Source organism: Hibiscus syriacus, unplaced genomic scaffold, assembly GCF_006381635.1.
Source record: "Hibiscus syriacus cultivar Baekdansim isolate YM2019G1 unplaced genomic scaffold, ASM638163v2 tig00112159_pilon, whole genome shotgun sequence".
NCBI classification, from domain to species: domain Eukaryota; kingdom Viridiplantae; phylum Streptophyta; class Magnoliopsida; order Malvales; family Malvaceae; genus Hibiscus; species Hibiscus syriacus.
The window spans coordinates 1,755,398-1,779,913 of record NW_024063263.1 but is presented as its reverse complement, the minus strand read 5'-3'; the positions used below and the strand labels follow the sequence as shown (position 1 = coordinate 1,779,913).

Below are 24,516 nucleotides of genomic sequence, written 5' to 3'. Positions count from 1 at the left end.
GGTCGACCCTGGCAGCATGATCGCAGTGTCATTAATGATGGACGGAAGAATACATATTCTCTTAGCATCAAGGGAAAAAAGATTGTGTTGGCACCCGGGCGGGAATGACTCACTCCTACCCCAGTAACCCATAATACTACTCTGCTTTCTATGTCCAGGTTTTTAGATGAGATTGAGCATGGCGACGTGGTCTATGCCTTACTACCTTGCGAGAACAATACAGTAGACGTGAATGCAGATTTACCAGTAGAAGTGCAGCAGTTGCTAGCAGAATTCTCTAACTTGATGCCAGAGGATCTTCCTCCTGGGCTACCACCTATGAGGGATATTCATCATCAAATTGACCTTGTTCCTGGGTCAAGTTTACCAAATCGACCAGCATATCGCCTCATTCCCAACGAGGCTGAAGAGTTGCAGCGACAAGTGGAAGAGTTGTTGGAGAGGGGCTATATCCGAGAGAGTATGAGCCCATGTGCAGTCCCTGCTCTGCTAGTGCCAAAGAAAGATGGTTCTTGGCGTATGTGTGTTGACAGCCGAGCTATCAACAGAATTACAGTTAAGTACCAGTTTCCAATTCCCCGTCTAGATGATATGTTGGATCAACTATCTAGTTCTAAGGTCTTCTCAAAAATTGACCTTAAGAGCGGTTACCACCAAATCAGAATAAGACCTGGAGATGAGTGGAAGACGGCGTTTAAAACGCCACAAGGGTTGTATGAGTTAATGATCATGCCTTTCGGGCTATCCAATGCGTCCAGTACGTTTATGAGATTTATGCATCAGGTCTTGCGGCCTTTTATGGGGAAATTTGTTGTAGTTTACTTCGATGATATCCTCGTTTATAGTCCGACATGAACTTCACACTTCGATCACCTCCGTGCTGTTTTTGAGATGCTGAAAACGGAGTGCTTGTTTGTCAATCAAAAGAAGTGTTCTTTCTTCACTACTTCTGTGACTTTTCTTGGTTTTGTTGTATCTACTGATGGTGTTCATGCAAATCAGTCAAAGGTAGATGCAGTCTTGGAGTGGCCCAGACCAAAGACTTTACATGACATCCGAAGTTTCCATGGCTTGGTGTCTTTTTACCACCGATTCATTAGAAATTTCAGTACTCTGATCGCTCCTATCACAGAGTACCTCAAGGGGCGTGATTTCCAGTGGTTCGAGGAGGCAGAGGCCAGTTTTCAACTGGTCAAGCAGAAGATGACCGAGGCTCCAGTTTTGGCACTTCCAGATTTTGACAAAGTGTTTGAGGTAAATTGTGATACATCTGTCATTGGCATTGGTGGTGTTCTGAGTCAGGCAGGTCGTCCGGTTGCTTTTTTCATTGAAAAACTATCGGGATCAAAGAAAAATTATTCCACTTATAATATGGAGTTCTATGCCATAGTTCAGTCCCTTCAGCATTGGCGTCACTACCTAGTACAGAAGGAGTTTATTCTATTTACCGATCATGAGGCCTTGAAGTACATCAATGGACAACACAAGCTGAGTAGACGTCATGCCAAGTGGGTGGCATACTTGTAAGAATTCACTTTTACGCTGAGGCACCAAGCAGGGAGTTTGAACCGCGTCGCAGATGCCCTGAGCCGTCGTACCTTACTTCTCACCACCATGAGTACTAAAGTTGCAGGCTTTGAGACGTTCACAGATATGTATGTAGCTGATCCTTCATTTGGAAGGATATTTCAGGAGGTAACTGAGGGTCACCGTCATGATTTTGTTTTGCATAATGGGTTTCTGTTTCGTGGATTACAGTTGTGCATTCTAGATTGTTCATTGAGGCAGTAAATTATAAGTGAACACCATAATGAGGGACACTTTGGTCGAGATAAGACCTTGGCCCTTATCTCTTCTGACTTTTATTGGCCCAAGTTGACTAGTGATGTGGCCCATTATGTGGACCGTTGTTATGTGTGCCAGCGGTCTAAGGGAGTTCTCACCAATGCGGGCTTGTGCACTCCCTTACCTGTTCCTGAAGCTCTTTGGTTCGATGTCAGCATGGATTTTGTACTAGGCTTACCCCGCACCCAAAGGGCCTCGGATTCTATCTTTGTTGTGGTTGACAGGTTTTCCAAGATGGCTCATTTTGTAGCTTGCAGAAAGACTATGGATGCTTAGAAGTCTTTAATGTGAAACACCTGAGTCATTGTTTTATGGATTTTGATGACACTACTCTGAACTCGAGGACGAGTTCTTTCCAACCCGGGGTGACTGATGCAGGGGGATCCGAGACAGATGATGTTGAGCTGTCAGATTGCACCTTGATGGTGCTGAGATACCATAAATTGGCAGATCAGCACAAATGCAGGAATTGATTGTGACATGTTCCTCATTGGGGTCGTTTTGAGTATGTTTCAGTCTTTTGGCCATAACTTTGGCTACAGGTGTCAGAATCGCGCATAAGATCCCAATCCGAAAAGCTCTTTTCGACGCGCACGCTCTCTCCATGTGGCCTTTTTTCCAACCTCAAATTCTGCCATTTTCCCCTCCGAATCACTAGATTTAGATATTTTTTACTATTTATGGTAATATTTCGATTATCAATTAGGAAGTCAATTTAAATCTGATTTAGGCCGGATTTTTTTGAGATTGCTTATTTTATTTTAAATTTCAATTTAGAGTGATTTTCGGGATTTTGCTATTTTTGGCAAAATTCGAATAAAGACGATTTTTGGCTATAACAGTCCGGCTTGTGGACTGATTTTGGATAGTTTTGAATTTATAATATTTTATTAAATCCTAGAGACTTTTTCTCTGGTTTTTTTGGGTGAATTTTCTCTTGTGAATCATTTGTTGAAGCGCTTACAGGATAATCAATATTCTGTCTGGCGTTAGTTGGTATAAGAGCTTCAACATCTTCCTGGGAAATTTCACCAGTTTCAATGGCTGGAGGTCGTGGTCATCGTGAGCAGGTTTCGAATGAGGAAGCCCAACGCCATGATCGCAACGTTCAGGATGTGATGATTGTGGATTTACAGAGGCAAGTCCCAGAATTAACCTAGCGCCTGGTGGCACAGGATTTCGAGGATCGTGAGGCCTCTGATCACGATACCAATTCTGCTTTCGAAAACCCATATCACAATCGTGCTCTATTCCGGGAACACCGTGGTCGGGAAGAGCGTCATGGAGACCTCAATTTTTGGGTCGATCTCCCTGAGTTTTCTGGTACGTTACAGGCCAAGGGATTCGTGAATTGGATTAATGAAGTAGAGCGTATTTTTGAATATAAGGAAGTCTCTGATCGTGTGAAAGTGAAACTGATCGCCATCAAACTCAAGGGCAGAGCATCTGCATGGTGGGAACAATTACGACGTTCACGAGAAAGACAAGGCAAGGCCAAGATCATTGATTGGGAGAAGATGAAGAAGAAGATGAAGGGTCACTTCCTTCCCTTCGGCTACACGTAAACCTTGTTTCAGCGACTTCATGCATTGAGGCAGGGCGCACAATCAGTCGATGATTACACAGAGGAGTTTTACCAATTGGTCGCCCGGAACGATTTATCTGAGACGGAGGAGCAAATGGTGGCGTGCTATTTAGGGGGTTTACGCCAGCCCTTATAAGATGTTATCAGCCTTCATTCACTGTGGAGTGTTTCGGAAGCTTACCAGCGTGCACTTGCTGTTGAAAAACAATAAAATAGGAGACCAATGATCAGGAACGATCACAACAGTCGACCAGTTCATCCTCAGGATTCCTGTCCTTCTCAATAGCCACCGCAGGGTAATTCCAACCCTACTATTAGATGTTTTCGTTGTGGTGAACAAGGGCATATGGCGACTGATTGCAGGAAGCCTGCTAGTCAAAAGGGCAAAAATTTGTTGATTAAGGAAAATGCGGAAGACGAGACTGAGGAGATTGACGAACCCGTGTATGACGATGATGAGACTGATGATGTGCTGTATGGAGATGGTCATGAGACTCTGGTCGTTCGCAAGAGTCTACTTACTCCCAAGGACGATTCAGGGGACGATTGGTTGAGAACTAATATTTTCCACACGACCTGCACAGTTGCAGATAAAGTCTGCAAAATGATCATTGACAGCGAAAGTTGTGAGAATGTAGTGTCCGAGGAGGTTGTCCAGAAATTGCAGTTGAAGGACGGACCGCCATCCTAAGCCATACAAGTTGTCATGGCTAAATAAAGGCAGTGAGGTAACAGTTGATAGGCGATGCCTCGTGTCTTTTTTAATTGGTAGAAAATATTTTGATAATGCCTGGTGTGATGTTGCGTCAATGGATGCGTGTCATATATTGTTGGGTCGACCCTAGCAATATGATCGCAGTGTCATTCATGATGGACGGAAGAATACATATTCCCTTAGCATCAAGGGAAAAAAGATTGTGTTGGCACCCCGGCGGGAAGGACTCACTTCTACCCTTGTAACCCATAATACTACTCTGCTTTCTATGTCCAGGTTTTTAGATGAGATTGAGCATGGCGACGTAGTCTATGCCTTACTACCTTGCGAGAACAATGCAGTAGATGTGGATGCAGATTTACCAGTAGAAGTGCAGCGGCTGCTAGCAGAATTCTCTAACTTGATGCCAGAGGATCTTCCTCCTGGGCTACCACCTATGAGGGATATTCAGCATCAAATTGACCTTGTTCCTGGGTCAAGTTTTCCAAATCGACCAGCATATCGCCTCAGTCCCAAGGAGGCTGAAGAGTTGCAGCGACAGGTGGAAGAGTTGTTGGAGAGGGGCTATATCCGAGAGAGTATGAGCCCATGTGCAGTCACTGCTCTGCTAGTGCCAAAGAAAGATGTTTCTTGGCGTATGTGTGTTGACAGCCCGAGCTATTAACAGAATTACAGTTAAGTACCGGTTTCCAATTCGTCGTCTAGATGATATGTTGGATCAACTATCTGGTTCTAAGGTCTTCTAAAAAATTGACCTTAAGAGCGATTACCACCAAATCATAATAAGACCTGGAGATGAGTGGAAGACGGCGTTTAAAACGCCACAAGGGTTGTATGAGTGGATGGTCATGCCTTTCGGGCTATCCAATGCGCCCAGTACGTTCATGATATTTATGCATCAGGTCTTGCGGCCTTTTATGGGGAAATTTGTTGTAGTTTACTTCGATGATATCCTCGTTTATAGTCCGACATGAACTTCACACTTCGATCACCTCCGTGCTGTTTTTGAGATGCTGAAATCGGAGTGCTTGTTTGTCAATCAAAAGAAGTGTTATTTCTTCACTACTTCTGTGACTTTTCTTGGTTTTGTTGTGTCTACTGATGGTGTTCATGCAGATCAGTCAAAGGTAGATGCAGTCTTGGAGTGGCCCAGACCAAAGACCTTACATGACATCCGAAGTTTCCATGGCTTGGCGTCTTTTTACCGCCGATTCATTAGAAATTTCAGTACTCTGATCGCCCCTATCACAGAGTGCCTCAAGGGGCGTGATTTCCAGTGGTCTGAGGAGGCAGAGGCCAGTTTTCAACTGGTCAAGCAGAAGATGACTGAGGCTTCAGTTTTGGCACTTCCAGATTTTGACAAAGTGTTTGAGGTAAATTGTGATGCATCTGGCGTTGGCATTGGTGGTGTTCTGAGTCAGGCAGGTCGTCCGGTTGCTTTTTTCAGTGAAAAACTATCGGGATCAAAGAAAAATTATTCCACTTATGATTTGGAGTTCCATACCATAGTTCAGTCCCTGAAGCATTGGCGTCACTACCTAGTACAGAAGGAGTTTATTCTGTTTACCTATCATGAGGCCTTGAAGTACATCAATGGACAACACAAGCTGAGTAGACGTCATGCCAAGTGGGTGGCATACTTGCAAGAATTCACTTTTACACTGAGGCACCAAGCAGGGAGTTTGAACCGCGTCGCAGATGCCCTGAGCCGTCGTACCTTACTTCTCACCACCATGAGTACTAAAGTTGCAGGCTTTGAGACGTTCACAGATATGTATGCAGTTGATCCTTCCTTTGGAAGGATATTTCAGGAGGTAACTGAGGGTCACCATCATGATTTTGTTTTGCATAATGGGTTTCTGTTTCATGGATTACAGTTGTGCATTCCATATTGTTCATTGAGGCAGCAAATTATAAGTGAACACCATAATGAGGGACACTTTGGTCGAGATAAGACCTTGGCCCTTATCTCTTCTGACTTTTATTGGCCCAAGTTGACTAGTGATGTGGCCCATTATGTGGACCGTTGTTATGTGTGCCAGCGGTCTAAGGAAGTTCTCACCAATGCGGGCTTGTACACTCCCTTACATGTTCCTGAAGCTCCTTGGTTCGATGTCAGCATGGATTTTGTACTAGGCTTACCCCGCACCCAAAGGGCCTCAGATTCTATCTTTGTTGTGGTTGACAGGTTTTCCAAGATGGCTCATTTTGTAGCTTGCAGAAAGACTATGGATGCTGACCGGATTGCCCATCTCTATTTCAAGGAGATTGTGCGTTTACATGGTGTTCCTCGATCCATCACTTCAGATCGTGATACTAAGTTCATCAGTCATTTCTGGAAGAGCCTGTGGGGGAAACTAGGAACACAGTTGAATTTCAGTAGCGCCTACCACCCCCAGACGGATGGCCAGACCGAGGTGGTGAACCGAAGTTTGGGAAACCTCTTGAGGTGTTTGGCAGGAACGAAGCAGAAGCAGTGGGATTTGGCATTGCCTCAGGCAGAATTTGCCTACAACAGATTAAAAAACAGAACCACATGTTTAAGCCCATTTGAGATTGTCTATGGTCAGAACCCATCCGTGGTGCTGGACTTAGCCCCTATTCCACGTATAGATCATTTCAGTCCTAAAGCATATGAGATGACAAAGTATCTTCGGGGTATCCATGAGCAGGTGAAACAAACCATTCATGAGAGCAATACCAAGTACAAGACTCGGGTCGACAATCATCGTCGTCAGGTACTTTTTGATGTTGGTGATTTTGTTTGGGCTGTATTAACTCGTGATCGTTTTCCTGTTGGTGAGTATAATAAGCTTAAGGATCAGAAGATTGGACCTTGTGAGGTCGTGCAGAAGATCAATGATAATGCTTATAGGTTGCGCCTTCCCAGCCACTTGAAGACTTCTGATGTCTTTAATGTGAAACACCTGAGTCATTGTTTTGTGGATTCTGATGACACTACTCTGAACTCGAGGACGAGTTCTTTCCAACCCGGGGTGACTGATGCAGGGGGATCCGAGACAGATGATGCTGAGCTGTCAGATTGCACCTTGATGGCGCTGAGATACCATGAATTGGCAGATCAGCGCAAAGGCAGGAATTGATTGTGACATATTTCTCATTGGGGTCGTTTTGAGTATGTTTCTGTCTTTTGGCTATAACTTTGGCTACAGGTGTCAGAATCGCGCATAAGACCTCAATCTGGAAAGCTCTTTTCGACGCGCACGCTCTCTCCATGTGGCCTTTTTTCCAACCTCAAATTCTGCTATTTTCCCCTCCGAATCACTAGATTTAGATATTTTTTACTATTTATGGTAATATTTCGATTATCAATTAGGAAGTCAATTTAAATCCGATTTAGGCCGGATTTTTTTGAGATTGCTTATTTTATTTCAAATTTCAATTTAGAGTGATTTTCGGGATTTTGCTATTTTTGGCAAAATTCGAATAAAGACGATTTTTGGCTATAACAGTCCGGCTTGTGGACTGATTTTGGATAGTTTTGAATTTATAATATTTTATTAAATCCTAGAGATTTTTTTCTCTGGTTTTTTTGGGCGAATTTTCTCTTGTGAATCATTTGTTGGAGCGCTTGCAGGATAATCACTATTCTGTCTAGCGTCAATTTGAGCCGGATCTGTAAATAAAAATATTATGTTAGTAATCTTAAATAATAATAATAATAATAACTTTATAATAACCGGACGAAAAAATCGAGTGTCGACACTCGTCACCATGCATGCCAATGTCTTCAACACGTTGATGAATATCTGCATGCAAAAGCTTACCATTCACCTTCTATAAATAAAATCACCACTCTTCGCTCCATTATCATCACATTGAAAAACACACCTCAAAATAGTATAGTATATTATAATCATGGTGAAGAGTAAGTCTTTTCTTCTAGTTTTGCTTCTCTTGTGCTTTCTTTCGACTTGCTTTGCTCCGCCGCTGATCCTTCCGGCAGAAGAGGCGAGGAGGATCCAGCTCGAAAGAGGTACCAGGTCCAAGACTGCCAGAGGCGATGCGAATGGGAGACTCGTGGAGAAAGGGAGCAAGATCAGTGAGAACAACGATGTGAAAGGCGGTTTAACCAGGAACATGGGGAGCAAGAAGAGGAGGAGGAACAGTGGAGCCACCGTGATCCGAAACCGGAAGTTCCCCAGAGGAGGTTCGAGGAGTGCGGGGAACGGTGCCATCAGGAAGGACAATGACAGCAGCCACAATGCCAACAATGGCGGAGAGAATTCCAGTAACTCCAGGAATGTCAACAGAGTTGCAGGAAGAACAAAGGCCGGAAAGGAAGCAGCTGTGTATGAGATAATGCCGGGAGAAGCTCGATGAACAGCCATGAAGAAAAGGAGGAAATTACAGGAGGGAGGAAGAAGAAGAAGAAGAGAGAGGAATGGGAAGAAGAGCGTCAAAGCCATAACCCTTACTATTTCCCTAGCAGAAAATATGCAGAAGCTCGTTACCAGGAAGACAATGGCAATTTCTGGGTCCTCCAGAAATTTTCTCAGAAACATCAATTACTCAATGGCATCGACGAGTACCGATTTGCGCTCATAGAAGCAAATCCCAACACTTTCGTCCTCCCTCACCACTGTGATGCTGAGAAAATTTACTTCGTAACAAGAGGTAGATAGAAATTTCCATCCTTTTTATCAGCATATAGAACACTAAAACATGGTAATTTTTTGCAGGAAAGGGAACGCTCACGTTCTTGACGCAGAAGAAGAAACAATCCTACGATTTAGTCCCTGGAGTTGTAGTCAAAGTTCCAACAGGCAGCACTGTGTACTTGGTGAGCCAAGACGACAAGGAAAAGCTAATCCTAGCAGTGCTTCACCGCCCTGTTAACAACCCTGGAAAATTCGAAGAATTCTTCCCTGCAGGACAAGAACAACCTCAGTCATATTACCAAACATTCAGCAATGAAATTCTCGAGGCTGTTTTCAATGTATGTTTTGGTTTTTTCAGTACTAATATCAGTGATACTTTGTTGCTTCATTGATTGAATCACGTTTCTTTGTAATAGACACGAAGTGAGCAGCTTGATTGGGTGTTCCAAGGGAAGCAAAGCCAAAGCCAAAGCCAGCAGGGAATGTTCCGTAGAGCCAGCCAAGAGCAGATAAAGTCATTTGAGCAAAGGAGCCACAACGCCAAAGGAGAAAGAAGAGAAATGCGCCTTCAACTTGCTGTCCCAAAAGCCTATAAACTCCAACCAGAACGGAAAATTCTTCGAGGCTTGCCCTCGTGATTCGAACTACTCCGGAACATCGATGCCGCCGTCACAGGAATCCACATAAACGAAGTAAATTCGAAACCAAATTCCATTACAAAATCATCTCATCCATAGTATTAAATTGTAGTATGACCATATTGCGGATGTAGTTTGTGATGTCACGATAACCTTAAAAAAATATTACAATACACTTAAAAAATATTACAATACACTTGTTATACTATCTTGGGATTGTAATTTAATACTATCATCTCGTCGTACTAATCAAAACCTTAAGTCAAACCCTTTTTTATATTCTTTCTGCAGGGATCAATCTTTGTGCCGCACTACAACTCAATGGCGACATTTGTGATCCTCGTCACCAAGGGAGAGGGGCACGTCGAAATGGTTTGCCCTCATCTCTCTAGCCAAAGCTCTCGACATGAAGAGGAAAGGAGAAGTGGAGGATACAAGCTAGTGAAAGCCCGATTATCGGACGGTGACGTATTTGTAGTTCCGGCAGGCCTCGATGAAGTATTCAACAGCCCGAAGAGTCGTACTTACTACTTCGTGTCTCGACAGAGCCAACAAAATGGTGGAGATGAAGAGAGTAGGGCAAACCCTTAAGCTCGATCTTGGACTTTGCTTGTTTCTTTTAAGCTGCTGCAGTTTGTGCATGTGATGGAATAAACATGTTGTGGCCTTATGTAAAAGAGGAGAGCCTTGTTTCGTAGTGAACTAGTAGCAGCATGCATGGGGCTATCGACTATGCTCTGTGTTTTCCTATGTTCAGGAATAAAATAAAGAGGAAAATATTGGTTTTCCTTTGCTGTTTTTACCATGCGTATCAACGTCAACTCAGTCCAACTCGTTATTCTGGATATCAACTCATCCAAATCAATGGTTTCAACACTTTTAAACTCAACTGGATACTGTAAAAGCATCATCCCTTGGCTATGAAAAATGATTAGATGGATCTAACTCATCAGGTTATATATGGTTTTAACTAATAAATTTTTTTTTCAATTTTTTTTTTCAATTTTATGTTTTAAAAGTAAATATTCACGAATAAATAAGAAGTTTTCTATGGAAAATTATTTTAAATTATTTTAAAATTAATAAATGTAATTAATGAATAAGTTAATAGATAATTATTTAAAAATTATTTTAAAATTAATTCACTGAGAAATTGATAGATAATTGATGAATAAGTTAATAGATAATTGATGAATGAAAGAAAATGAAAATGAAATGAAACCAATAATATTTTTCATGAGTCTTGAAGATATATTTTCATGCCCGTATTCCTTGGTGGAAATATTGATATTAGAAGAATAGTACCGATATTATTCTTCAGATGTTAAAAACAAAGGGATTTTTGGGTTAGAACGACGCTACAGGGTGGTATCGATACCACCCAGAGGTTAATATTGATACCCAGAGGTCAATATCGATATTGAGGCGCTTAGTATCGATACCAACGAACAATTTTGGGTAAGAAACCCAAGGATTTTAAGGGATAGATTTGAGATACCCAATAATACTAGAACGCCATGAAATAAAACTAAAAGTGAGAATAGAAATAAACTAAGAACATCTAGAAACAATAACAACTATGATGACATAAAGTTAATCTTGTTTGATGTCCGAGTCACAATCAGAATGCCTGAGCTAATTTGGCAGATAATGATCTTTCAGTCTGGATATCTCATTCGGTGCCAAGACACTTCATCTGCCAACTGGGCGCAGATAATAAAAATAAATTATTAAGTAATAAATTAATCACGCCAATAAACTCAAAACCAAAACCATTTCCATTACAATCCACAGGTCGTCATGCTAATGAAAAGCTTAAGTCTAACCCTGTTTTAATTCTTTTTGCAGGGATCAGTCTTTGTTCCGCACTATAATACAAAGTCTACATTAGTGACATTGGCACAGAAGGAAACAGGTACGTGGAAATGGTTTGCCCACATCTTTCTATGCGGAACTACAAAGGAGAAAAGGAAGAGGCAGAGGAAAAAGGCCCAAGCAAGAGGAAATTGAACGGGAGGAGGAAAAGAGAGCAGGAGAATACTAAAAAATGAGAGTCCGATTGTTGGCCAGCGACGCAATAATAATTCCTGCAGCACATCCTGTCACATATGATGCATCCGAAAATCAGCACTGGAGGTTCACAGCCTTCGGACTATACCACCAGAACAACACAAGGATCTTCATAGCAGGGAAGGTTAACGTGGTGAAGCAATTTGGTCGATGACCCAATGCCTCGATCCTGGACTTTGCACGTTTGTTCTAGCTACTTCGGTTGTAGTTTGATCTCAATATGGACTTCTTTGGAAATAAAAGTTATATGATCTACTATTAAGGCACCACCTAAGTAATTAAGTACCAAATTTAGGGTTGTGAATGCGTTACCCTTCTTCACACGTAATCGATTGTCAAACTCGTTTTATTTTCATTCTCGATTGTCAAACTCGTTTTATTTTTATTCATTCATTACTCAAAATGTAGTGGAATATACAAATAAAAAAATCACATGTAGGGATGGAAAATATATTATTAAAATTTTGAATAAAAATATAGATTTAAATACAAAATTATAATTAGGGATGGAAAATGGGCGGGGCGGGTGCGAATACTCCTTCTCCTATTCCCATACCCACCTAATATTTTCGTATTCACCACCTACTTACCATCCACACATGCCCACACAGATACATTCTTAAATACATCCCCACATTCACTGCCTAACTGGATACCCACCATCCATCCCATACACGTCTATACCTGTCTATATCCACTGATTTGAGATAGGAGAAATGTCCTACTTCAATTTTAAAAGTATTTATATCATAATATTTGGTTAAATTACATGTCATGTCCTATAAAATCTTAATATTTATAAAATAATCTTTAGAATTATATCTAAATTTATAATAGTCCAAATTTTATATGGTGGATAGTTAATGGACGAGTAGATTTGGGGCGAGTGGATGTGGGGCGGGTAAGGACTTAAACCTATCACCTACTCATTACCCACGTTGGGTATGGCTTTTTACATCTACACATGCTCACTACCCACTAAACTTATACCCATCTCCGTCCCAACTAGTGCGGATACAATGCGAAATCCACAAAATTATACTTGTATGTTATCCTTAATTATAATAAGAATTTTCCAATAAGAGTTAGGAGAACTAAATTAATTTCAACCATTAGATTAAAATGAATCTTTTTTAAACGAATAGATGTCATTATAAAAATATCTAACATCCCACCGCATTTTATTTGTTTTTGGGTTAACATATTAGGAAATATTTTTTAAAAAAATTACATTATTCCTTTTTATATATTTCCTTTCCTTTTTTATTCGAAATAAAAAATCAATTACAATGAAAAAAATGAGAAAATTGAGAGTTTCAACCCTTGTAACACCCTAATTCAATATGATCCAAAGTTCAGAGGATTCGAATATCGCATGGAACCACCAAAGAGGTTAACTATTTTTTTTCATTTAAAACAACATATATTTATGAAATGACATTAGTAATAGTCATAAAATACTTTTACAAACCAGAGCTCCATAACATATAGTTTAAATCAAAATAATATAATCTCATAGTTTACAAATCCGAATACAACAAAAAGGGTCCTATGAATACACATGCCCACTACAAGTAACCAAACAATACTCTGTGAGGAATGCTGGAAATTCTGCTACGACAGTGCTCTTCGAATGGCTCGACATACTAACATGCGCACAAAAACACATTTCAAACACTTAGCTCACAAGCTCAGTGCCACACAAAAAACACAAGTATACTACATACATCCAATAAATGAGCATGCTATAGGTATTGTTATGAACATTGTATAGAGTATCACAACAACAAGAGTAAGCATCATGGTGTAACTCGGGGTCACTTAGCATCGCGAAACTCATACCTCTCTTTGCTTACTAATAACCTTAGACGAGACATGGGTCACATAACATCAACGTCTCCCTATAACTCGAGCTGAGTTCGGATTACATCGCATCAAAAACTCACTCAGCTAGTCTACTCCTCTAGAGTCCTCGGGATATGGTCGAGTCACTTAGCATCAGTACCCCATCCAACTAGCATTCATAGAGCCCAACACTAACTTGGATATATCCGGATAATTCCTTACTCAAGTAAACCAACGCCATACACAAGTAACTCGGGTGTCAACAATGCTTTCCCGAGCATCAAGCAATGCATAAGTCTTATGAAATCTTACCTTATAGAGATATTATGTTATCAAACAATTGTTAAAATTTCCACTTGCAAGCTTTTATTAGTGCTCCCCTTTGATTCTAACCATTACATGAATCCCTTGATGAAATGGGGTACAACATAGTATCAATACTTGCCTCATTGTTATCAATATCGTCTCGAGTATTGGTACAATTTGGGTATACTAGAAATTGTAAAGTTTTCTCTAGTATCGATATTGAACCCTGAGTATTGATATCCTATGAATAGTACTAAGACCCCAAGAACTGGGTATCGATACTTCTATACAAAACCATTTGATTTTCAGCCTAATAAACGAATATTATCGATATATTCCTATATTAATGATACCCCAAACCCATATTGTCATGTCTCTCACGACTGTAACACTCTAAATATCTCTTAAGACCCTCCCAAGGTCCCTAACGTTATTTAAAGCTTATGTAGGTTCAAAGATCATAAAAAGTCTTTGCATTATGCATGAATAACATCAAGTTCCCATTTTCATGCTAGAACCCAAATACACCACCCAAATGATTCATACACTCATACAAGCAACATACTACAAATATTTAGTTACAAGTAGTAAAAAAGGGTTAAAAGTGTGTTACCTTACAATTAGGAGCCGAAGAAACAACCTTAAGCTCACACAAGTACTATTTTATCCTCTCTCTTTTTTGCTCTTGAAGCCTTCCCCCACTTATGTTACTAGAACAACATGAAATGAGTCATTAACCCATCGAATAACTTAGGAGAGGTAGAAACACGATTTTAAACCTTAAAACAAGTTAGAATCACTCTAAGGTTCTAAAACCTAAAACCTCTCTAAAACCCCTAATCTTGATCACCATAACCAAAATATGAGAAAGTGGGTTTGAAATGGACTACTAGGAGTGAAGGTTGTCTTTCTTACCTCTATAAAACCGAAAAGAGAATGAGAGATATCAAAGCTTTCACCTTTTCTTAAAACACTAAAATGATGAGAAGAAGTTTGAAGTCGGAAGAAGAAGAAGACAAAGGAACATTTTTCCCTACGTGACTTAAACTTCTTTAAATGATTTTCAACCTTTAGATAACTTTAGGGGCAATTTACAACTTTAGTCCTTCTCGTAATAGACTCAATTCAAAGATTCCCTTTTCAACCGAACGAAAACAAAATCTTAGGCTAAAATGGAAGTCTTGATGCGGTTTTCTAGAAGTAAATTAAGGATTACGAGGAAGAAAACAAGGAGATTTGACCAGAATAGATATCAGATGGTCTTTCCAAGAAGTTTTGACAAGACAAGATATTGAGCTGTCTTCCCAACGAGTTTTGACAAGATTAGATTTTTGTTGTCTTCCCAAAGAGTTTTGACAAGACTAGATATTAGGTTATCTTTCCAAGAAGTTTTGATAAGACTATATATTGGGTTGAAATGATATCTTATTTTTATTTTAAAATTCATTCAGATTTACTCAAAACTACCAATTCGATATTCGGGATGTTACAAGGGTGATGGACACTTGATAGATTGGAAGCAGATCATAGAGAAATTGAGGTAAGTTTTAAATTTTTTAACTAATTTTAAATATTAGTTTAATCTAATGTAACACATCATCATATGATTTCCTGTGTTATTATAAAATTAAGTGGATTTTAAATGTTATAACAATTAATTTTTATATAATTGATGTTTTACTTATGTAATTATTGAATTTTATGTCATGTTTATATAAATCATATATATTATATATCTTTTAAACATTGAGATTTAATTTTAAAAACTCGTATAAATTGATCGTAAAATGATTATAATATTATACATCTTTAAATATTTATAAAGACACTTAAAAAGTGGTACATAAAAAAGAGAATGTTATCGTCTTTAAGTGATTTAGGTTTAATCAGTTTTACTTATAAATATACATAAATATTTTTATATTTAGACACATATGATATATTGTAATCATTTTAGAATATTTAGAAAAGTATAAAGATAAGAGATTTATCATCATCAATGCATATGATAATAAATTTTTATAATTTTAAGTAATTTTTTTCTTATGCATAATATTTAAATGGGTAAATTATGTGTTTAGCACCTAAATTATCGGTTTTGATCTGTTTTATCACCTAAACTTTTATTTTTTTAAATCATACCTAACGTTTAGTGTTTGTTCCATTTTAGTACCATTCGTTAAAAATTTAACAAGTTTGGTACCTAAATTATTAATTTTGGTTTGTTTTAATACATAAACTATTAGTTTTTTTAAAAAAAATTAAAGTTAAGTTTTTAATAGGGTACTAGAAATAAAAACCAAACATTAGACATGATTTTGAAAAAAAATAAAAGTTTAAGTACTAAAACGAACCAAAAGTAATAGTTTAGCTACTAAACGTGTAGTTTACTTTATTTAAAATTGTAAGAAAATTGATTAATTTGAAATTGATAATTTAATGACTCAAAGGTAGAGACTAAATTAGCTGATCCTTATTCTCATATGTAATATAGTAAGGGGAGGTAAGATAGTAGGATGCCCCCAACGTCAGGTTAAGAGCAGCTTTTGTGGGAGACTTCCGAATTATGAAATGCCCTCCGTGAAACTCGATCCCACGACCTCAAGATTAAGAACCTTACGTTTTATCAACTAAACTAGATGTTCATTTCAAAAATGAATGTCCCTTGTTTTCATATATAATGAGATAAGCGAATGTAAAATAGTAACCTACCAACACAGGTGGAGACTAAGAAGAGCTTAAAGTATAATTAGCTTTCCTTTCACAGAAAGGGAATTAATTGTATGCATCTCTCACTTTCTATGAGCAAAGCCAATTTAAGAAGCCGTGAGAGCCAATATGATTTTGCCACACAAGTTGCTGATTGTGATTGGTCATGCTTTTATTTTTCCTTATTCCTTTTATTTATTAAAAACAAGAAAGGAATTCATGGTTTATCTGTGTAGTTTCTCCCCCAAGTCCCTGAATTCTCTGCGTTTTGTTTTGATCTTTTCGTACCCACTCTTCCATATTCCACTGTCCACGCTTCGGTTCATCATCCACTGAGGTGAGTTTTTCTTCTTCTTTTTAATTGCTTTTCCCCCTTCAATATAGTGTTTCATGTTTACTTACTCTTTATGTGTTCCTAGTTTTTGCAGAGTATGGATTTGAAATTATGTTTCTGCTGTGGTTTTTCCCTTTGTTTTCTCTATCTTCTTCTACATTGTCATTTTTTTTGTTTCTGGGTTTATTAGTTTCTGCTTTGTGGACTGGTTTATGCTCTCCCCCATGAATTTTTACATGAACGTTATGGTTGATGCCTTGATGGTGATGTTGAATTTCAAAAATTGAAATGTTGGGATTTTTTCTGTTTGATTTCTAATGACATTTGAAATCGAGCTTGATTATCATCATCATGTTTTACCATTTCCCTCTTTTTTTAGTATCATAATCGTGGTGCGATGTCGGCTTCTTGTTGTTGTTGATGATGCTGAAAATTTGTTCTCATTCATTTTTCCATTGTAATGAACTGTATCTTATATGTGTATGTCTGCTTATATAAGGGTTTTATGATTGGCTATTGTGTTTTCTTGTTTGTTTAGAATCGGTTCTTCTCTTTCAGGTTAGTGATGGGAACGACTGGTGACAGATCCGATGACGAATATTCCGTCATTGGTGACAAAGGAGGAATAGATTTCATCGATTATGCGATTGATCAATCTGTTTGTAATTTCAATCCATTTGAGGACGGTCCTCTTGTAATCTCTACACCATTCCCATTTTCAAATGGGAATCCTCGATATGTATCTGTGGGGTTAACTGCTTTCGATTTCATCAGTATCAAAAACACCACTGATGATCCTGTGGAATGCTGGACAAAAATATATGCATCGAGACCGGAGAACTCTTTCACTCTTTCCTTGATGAAACCTCCATTGGGGAACTCTGACGAAAATACAAGCCAAGAGTTCATTGAGTTCTTCGATTTAGAGGATCGAATGATACAGCCCGGAGAGACTTTAACCCTTTGGTTGTCCTGCAAAGCAAAAGAAATCGGCTTGCATACTACGATAGTGCATTTTGATGTTGAGGGTGAAAGATTGGAAAGAGTGGCCTTTCTCTTGGTCGAAGACAAGATCTCACATTCTTTGGCATCTAAAAAGCCATACTCTAGAACTCAAAGAAAGAAACAATTTTCGGTTGATGAATATGTTACTGGGTCACGCCCGGCAAGGGCAATGGGTCGAGGTGCTCGAAACAAGCTTCCCTGGTATGGCATTCCGAATGATATCAGAGAACTGGTCGAGAATAAGCAGACTCCCGATGTTATAAAAGCCGGCCTTACAAGAGATAATTATGCAGCTTACTTAAGACATCTCTTAATCCTGGAAGAGTTACAACTAGAGGTAACTCTAATCTTCAGTTGTTTATAATATATGGTTGATTATTGATATGCATTATATGGAACTGAGAAATCCCTTTTTGTGGCTTCAGGAGGATATGAGGGCCTATAACATGGAGAACATCAACATGAGGAAGAAAGGGAAGTATTTATCACTTCAGGTCCCGGGGCTCGCTGAAAAAAGGCCATCACTTGTTCATGGAGATCATATATTCGTTAAACTCGCTTGTGAAGATGTTAGTGAAGCAGCTCGAGTTTATGAGGTCTGGTTTACATGCAAAATACTCTATGCTATTTCCTTTTAACATTAAGTTACTTCCATCCTCCTCGGCTGAAGTGTGAATTGTGATATTTGAATTATATTCTTGACAATCTGTGGACTTAATTGCTGCTATGTCATTCCGGTCTATATGTGGTTTAATGCTTAGATGTTTATCCGTTTTTAAGGTCAAGCTTCTTGGGGTCATTAAAAACTGAAGAGCAAGGTCTTTCTTCATTTTGAGCGGATAATGCATACTTGTTATTCCGATGCCATCGTCAACATAATCTGTATAAACAGGAATGCATATATCATATCTGAATAATACAAAGTTACAAACTGGGCTGTCTTAACTCTTAATCATAAATCTCGATATCTGTATGTTGTATGGTATGGATTTTCTGATATCTTTCTTAGTCTTATTCTTTCTCTTTCCAATTCCATTTTTCATTCTAGTCTTATGGGCTTTATTATTATTTTTTTGGAGAATCTTCTGGCTTTTTTGACGAGTGAATGTGGTGATTTTCAGGGTTATATCCACAGAGTAGAAGCTGAGGAAGTGTACTTGAAGTTTGCACTTGAATTTCACTCGGATCACATAGATGAAAATCTTTATAATGTGCAGTTCACGTATAACCGAATCAATATGCGAAGGCAGTACCATGCCATTGATGCTACAAAAAGACTAGACGTAAGTCTCCTTTTTCCATCTGAGTCACCCCAAAGTAGGGTGATCGAAACCACTCCACTAGTGCCCATCTGTTGTACACTTAATGAGGAGCAGATGTGTTCAATTGAGATGATACTCGGCTGCAAAGGAGGACCACCTTATATGATTTTTGGGCCACCAGGTACAGGGAAGACCATGACAATAGTGGAGGCAATCCTCCAGCTCTATCAAACCCAAAAGTCTTCTCGAATTCTTGTGTGCGCACCTTCAAATAGTGCAGCTGATTTCATACTAGAGAAACTCCTCAATGAGGAATCTGTTGAGCTTAAAGAGAATGAAATATTCAGACTAAATGCAGCTACGCGGCCATATGATGATGTCAAACCGAATTTTCTTCGGTTTTGTTTCTTTGATGAGCTTATCTTCAAATGTCCTCCGCTTAGAGCTCTGGCCTGCTACAGAATCGTGATATCAACGTACATGAGTTCCTCCCTCCTGTATGCAGAAAGTGTTAGTAAGGGCCATTTTACTCATATTTTCTTGGATGAATCAGGTCAAGCTTCAGAACCGGAAAGCATGATCCCTTTAGCACATCTTTGCCAAAAAGAGACTGTTGTTGTGCTTGCTGGGGACCCAATGCAGTTAGGCCCGGTCATATACTCCCGAGAAGCCGATGGTTTTGGACTGGGGAAGTCATACTTAGAAAGGCTGTTCCAACATGAGTGTTACTCTAATGGGGATGAGAACTATGTGACAAAATTGGTTAGAAATTACCGATGTCACCCCGAGATCCTGTATCTCCCTTCATTGCTTTTCTACAACGGAGAATTAATCCCTTGCAAAGATGACACAGGTTCGTTACTGAGTTCAGTTAAGTTTTTTCCAAACAAGGAGTACCCTGTCTTTTTCTTTGGTATACAAGGCTGTGACGAGAGGGAAGGAAGTAATCCGTCATGGTTCAATCGGATTGAAGCCAGCAAGGTTGTACAAATTGTTAATAGTTTGATAGCAACCGGGATTCTCAGCCAGGAAGATATTGGGATTATAACCCCCTACAGGCAGCAAGTCCTGAAACTACAGAAGGCCTTTGAGAGCCTCGACACACAAGATATCAAGGTTGGCACCGTCGAACAATTCCAAGGCCAAGAACGGAAAGTTATCATCATATCTACCGTCCGATCAACAATCAAACACAATGAGTTTGACAGAATCCACTGCCTTGGGTTTTTGAGCAATCCTAGAAGGTTTAATGTGGCCATTACCCGTGCCATAGCTTTGCTTGTTATTATTGGAAATCCACACATAATTGCCAAGGTATCGATTCACTTGTGGTTTTCATTTATTTTCGAGTAATCATTAGTAAGACCTTGTGTGACTAAGAAGTAAGAAGACATAGTCGAGGATCTTAGTTTTTTTTTTATACTATATTCTCAATTTGCCGGAATAATGTAGGCAAAAATTTGCTAATCCAGTATATAAATCCTCAGAATCATTGTATAATTTCATTGTTTAGCTGGTGGATGAATCATAAATGAATGGCAGGACCCATACTGGAGCCAGCTTATATGGCGTTGTGCCGATAACAACTCTTACCAGGGCTGTGCTCTGCCTGAAAAGCAAGAAGTGTACGTCGATGAAGTGCCAGCATTGGAGGAATGTCAGATTCATGATGAAAGCAGCATTGCTGAAAGATGGGGTGAAGACACAGCTGAAACGGAAAATGCCAAAACTTGGACAGATGAAGCCGACTGGTCCGACGGGTGGAAATGTGACACATGAGGGTTCTTTCACTTCTATTTTTTGCCATTCTTTTCATAGGGGGGCCTTTGCTTTGCCTGCTTTAGTTTTCACAGTGATAAATGTGATGAAATTAGGTGTTTCACTTCAAGTGACACAGTATGGCATAATGGTAAAGCAAATGGAAAGAGGACATCTTCATACATTATCATTTTGCTGATTACAAAGTGTTTATTTACATCAATAGTATAGATTGAATGAAATTGGGAAATCTACAATATTGTCATACTAGGATTGAATGTAGACTAAGAAGAAAACTCATCATTCCAAGAAGGAACCAACTTCTTTGCTTCCAAACCCGGTTTGATGCAGAAGTAAACATAGCTTGTTCTACTGAGGAACTCGGTGGTGTTGGCGGGTTTACCACAGGTTCCGGAGGCAAGTCTGACGAATCCGATGAATCGGTGGTGCTTGGCAATGGCGGCAACGATGGTACACCTATTGCATAATCATAATTAAGAATTGCACAATTACATTAATCAAAGCGTTAAAAGCCACTAGTTTTCCTAATCAAGTCAAAAGATTAAAGGCTTTTAACTTGATGAATTCTTAATCAAGAAATCAGTGAATCAAACAATTGGGCAAAAAGATGAAAACCTGAGCAGAGCGAGTCCAGAGAAGCGACGCCGTTCTTGGCCATGCAAAAAGAAGGCAGTGAAGCAACCCTTTCTTTGTTCAATGGGAACCCAAATATCAATGGCTGCCGAAGGACGTAACAGGAACAGTAACCGTCGCTGGATTCAAAAGCAGAAGATAAGACGTCGCAGCGCTGTGGAGCAACGGAGTCAGAGGCGTTGTTTGGAGGGTCCGACACGAAGGGCAGGCAGGGTGAAAACACCACCAGCTCGTCCACGCAGTTTGCGCTCTGAGGTTCTGGTGGCGGTGGCTGCACCGCCGCACCAAGGAGGAGCAATAAGAAGATGTTCGTCGCCATGGCGCTGAGGGAGAGCGAGAAAGAGAAACGGTTGGTTAAGGTTGTTAATAACGTGTTACGGAGAGGGTGTTTAAGTAAATTCGTGGAGTGTGGCGGGAATGGTCGTTAAGTTAGATCCTAATTAAAATATTTCTGTTAATTAAAAGTAATGCAATATAATTTAATTTAAGGGTAAACTATAAATTTAGTATCTAAACTATTATTTTTTTATTTTAGTATCCAAACTTTCAATATTTTCAAAATCATACCTAACGTTTAGCTTTCATCTCATAAACTTAACGCGTTTAGTACCTAAACTATTAGTTTTAGTCTGTTTTATTACCTAAATTTTTAATTTTTTAAAAAACTTAACATTAAATTTTGAACGGGATACTAAAATAAAACAAAATTTAAAGTTTTTAACAGTGGGTACTAAAATGAAACAAAAACTAAACTTTAGATATGATTTTGATAAATTTAAAAGTTTAACTACTAACATAAATCAAAACTGAGAGTTCAGATACTAAATACAAAATTCAAAAAGTTCAGCCCGTGATTAAATGGTTGGTTTACTGAAATAAGGTATTAAATTCCTTAAATAAAATTAAGGTATTAAAATAGTTGGTTTACTAAAATAAGGTATTAAGTTCTTTAAATAAAATTAAGGGTTTAAATTTTGACATTATAAATAAAGTAAATTGAATTGTGAAAATCACATTTATAAAGAATATTGATAATTCGTAATCTAAATTAATCAATCAATAGAATAAATATAGATAATTAAATAATATATATATATATATATATATATTCTATTTAAATTTAATTGAAAATTGTATATAAGCCTCAATAGAAAAATTATATTTATTAATTTAAATAAAAATTGGAGGCATTGCTGGCCTAGCAGTACTTGAATATTACAAATCCTAATGTTAACACCAAAAGGAATGGTGAGAAACTATAAGAGGGGTTGGCAGCTGATGGGGTAACACCGGCCCGGCTTCCTGTGGTGGCTGTCGAAGGACCTCCAGAACTTGCCGTCGATGATGGAGGGGTTAACGCCGGCGTGGTGTCGGAATCCGGTGCTTCAGCTGACGGAGTCGGTTCAGGCACAATGGAACCTGTGGGGCTTAAAGATGGCGAAACTCCAGGAGCGAGTGTGGGTGCTAATGAGATTGGACCCGGAGCAGGAATAGGCGCACCACCGGCGGCTGCAAAATAAAGAAATATTTTTTATTGGACCAAATGTTAAGCACATGTACAACTGCAATATTTCATGTTCAATAGATCACATGAAACTAGGATCATAAAGAGCAGGATGGACCGACGCCCTAAAAATTTTATAAATTTATCTTTTAACGTAGAATCATGTGTTTATGCCTGATCCATAGTCAATTTCAATGTTCCACGTACCTTTGCATTGTAGAGGAACACCGGGCATGTTGCAAGCTCGGGGAAGGGATATGGCAAGGGTACGGTTGATCGGTATCCGGAAAGGGATACTTCCGGTGACGATGAGGCACACGCAGTCCATGCCACCACTAGTGAGGTTCTTAAGAGAGTTGCAACAATCCGCGCTCGGCGAACTCACGTTGGCCGAGCTGTTGTTGGTAAGGAAATTCATGCAGGGCGTGAAGGTGCTGAGCATCGTGGGAGTACATGGATTGTTGATCTGCCCATAAACGGGCAACCAAAACATCATCATCATCATCGACAAGACCAGAACCGGGACATGGTCAGAAGATGACTTGGGAAACTCCATTGTCGTGATGAGAAGAGACAAAAGTCAGATGATTTGAGTGTTGGAATTGGATGGTTGGGAAGACAAAAGGAGAGTGGATTTATTTATACGCAGGGAATCGGGTTTAGTAAGAGAAAAACAGGTGGATTTGAAGCTCAACTACTTTAACTAATTATGTCCTATCTTGACTTGAATCGCTTAATCAAATCAAGAAGCAATCGGCCAAATTTTCCACTTTTTCCGCTTGGGAGGACACATTATATTTTAACATTTATGTTATATTTTTTCTAATATTCATAATTTTTTGATTCATTGATCGATTAATTTTTATTTAATATTACATAGTTCACCGTGAGGAACCTTTTCAATGTAATTTTTTTAGTTTACAACTTGATATTCAAACTGTGGCTCGTGGACCTTATTTAATAGTTCTAATGTCTCATCTAAACATTTGACTGGAACCCGATGAGTTCTAACTCGACCTTATAAGATTACTTCGAATTTCAAATGGGATAGAGCTTCCTTAAACTGGAATCAAGCCGATTAACGAATGGAGGGATATTATACTCGAATCATATTCGAGTGAACCAAAAATCTGACCTAATCTATCTCTTAATCATCCCTAATCTCATCTCCATCAACTAATAATTACATTTTAATTTTAAGTGTGCGATTAGTGTACCTTGATTGATTGGTTAATAACAACTAAATCAAAAGATTTAAATAATAAAATAGATTACCAAAACCAATATTGTTGAAGTAGGTTCTCTATCATTCTATTGTCAACTACTTTTCTTATAGATAACTAAAAATATTCCTTGGCTACGCAACTAGTTGCAACTTTTTTAAAATAATAATAATAATAATGGATGTAATAATTTTTCGAACATACCCTATTCCTTGGTTAGTAAACGCTCAATCACCTTGCTGCAATCACGGGTACTCGAACCCATAATCTCTAGGAACAACAACTATTCCTTTAACCGTTTTAGTTGGTTAATGCTAATCACCTCATATTATCTCTAGAAGTATTGGGGCAGTCCATGTAGCCGGATCATAATAATAATTAGTGGTTAATGAGTCACTTATGTACGAGATTAATATATTTTATATTTATTTAAATTTAATT

The 24,516-nt window shown here is 38.8% G+C and overlaps 3 protein-coding genes and 1 pseudogene across 3 annotated transcripts in view; 3 read left to right on the top strand and 1 right to left on the bottom strand.

Annotated features, from left to right (window-relative positions):
• Nucleotides 1–2,885: 2,885 nt before the first annotated feature.
• On the top strand, nt 2,886–11,629 carry LOC120175200 (annotated as a pseudogene).
• A 5,582-nt stretch (nt 11,630–17,211) lies between these two features.
• LOC120175022 (FCS-Like Zinc finger 8-like) overlaps nt 17,212–24,516 on the top strand; it is a 33,279-nt gene continuing 25,974 nt past the window's right edge. The window contains exon 1 of the mRNA XM_039181724.1: nt 17,212–17,227. The gene's annotated coding sequence lies outside the window, so the exon portion shown is untranslated. The remainder of the gene's footprint in view (nt 17,228–24,516) is intronic.
• On the top strand, nt 17,235–20,749 carry LOC120175021 (probable RNA helicase SDE3). The gene is made up of 4 exons (XM_039181723.1): nt 17,235–18,011; nt 18,100–18,270; nt 18,796–20,250; nt 20,479–20,749. The coding sequence occupies exons 1-4, from the start codon at nt 17,235–17,237 to the stop codon at nt 20,713–20,715; spliced, it is 2,640 nt and encodes an 879-aa protein (XP_039037654.1). The 3' UTR covers nt 20,716–20,749.
• LOC120175023 (non-specific lipid transfer protein GPI-anchored 19-like) lies at nt 22,532–23,446 on the bottom strand. The gene is made up of 2 exons (XM_039181725.1): nt 23,060–23,446; nt 22,532–22,857 (listed from the first exon to the last, which is right to left on the bottom strand). Exons 1-2 carry the CDS (start codon nt 23,406–23,408, stop codon nt 22,547–22,549), a joined length of 660 nt encoding a protein of 219 aa, XP_039037656.1. The 5' UTR covers nt 23,409–23,446; the 3' UTR covers nt 22,532–22,546.

Coding starts and splice junctions, on each gene's coding strand:
- LOC120175021 (XM_039181723.1), top strand. CDS start 17,235: ATGGGAACGACTGGTGACAGATCCGATGACGAATATTCCGTCATTGGT. Junction 18,012..18,099: donor TGGAAGAGTTACAACTAGAG/GTAACTCTAATC, acceptor TTGTGGCTTCAG/GAGGATATGAGGGCCTATAA. Junction 18,271..18,795: donor AAGCAGCTCGAGTTTATGAG/GTCTGGTTTACA, acceptor GGTGATTTTCAG/GGTTATATCCACAGAGTAGA.
- LOC120175023 (XM_039181725.1), bottom strand. CDS start 23,408: ATGGAGTTTCCCAAGTCATCTTCTGACCATGTCCCGGTTCTGGTCTTG. Junction 22,858..23,059: donor TGTTCCTCTACAATGCAAAG/GTACGTGGAACA, acceptor TTTATTTTGCAG/CCGCCGGTGGTGCGCCTATT.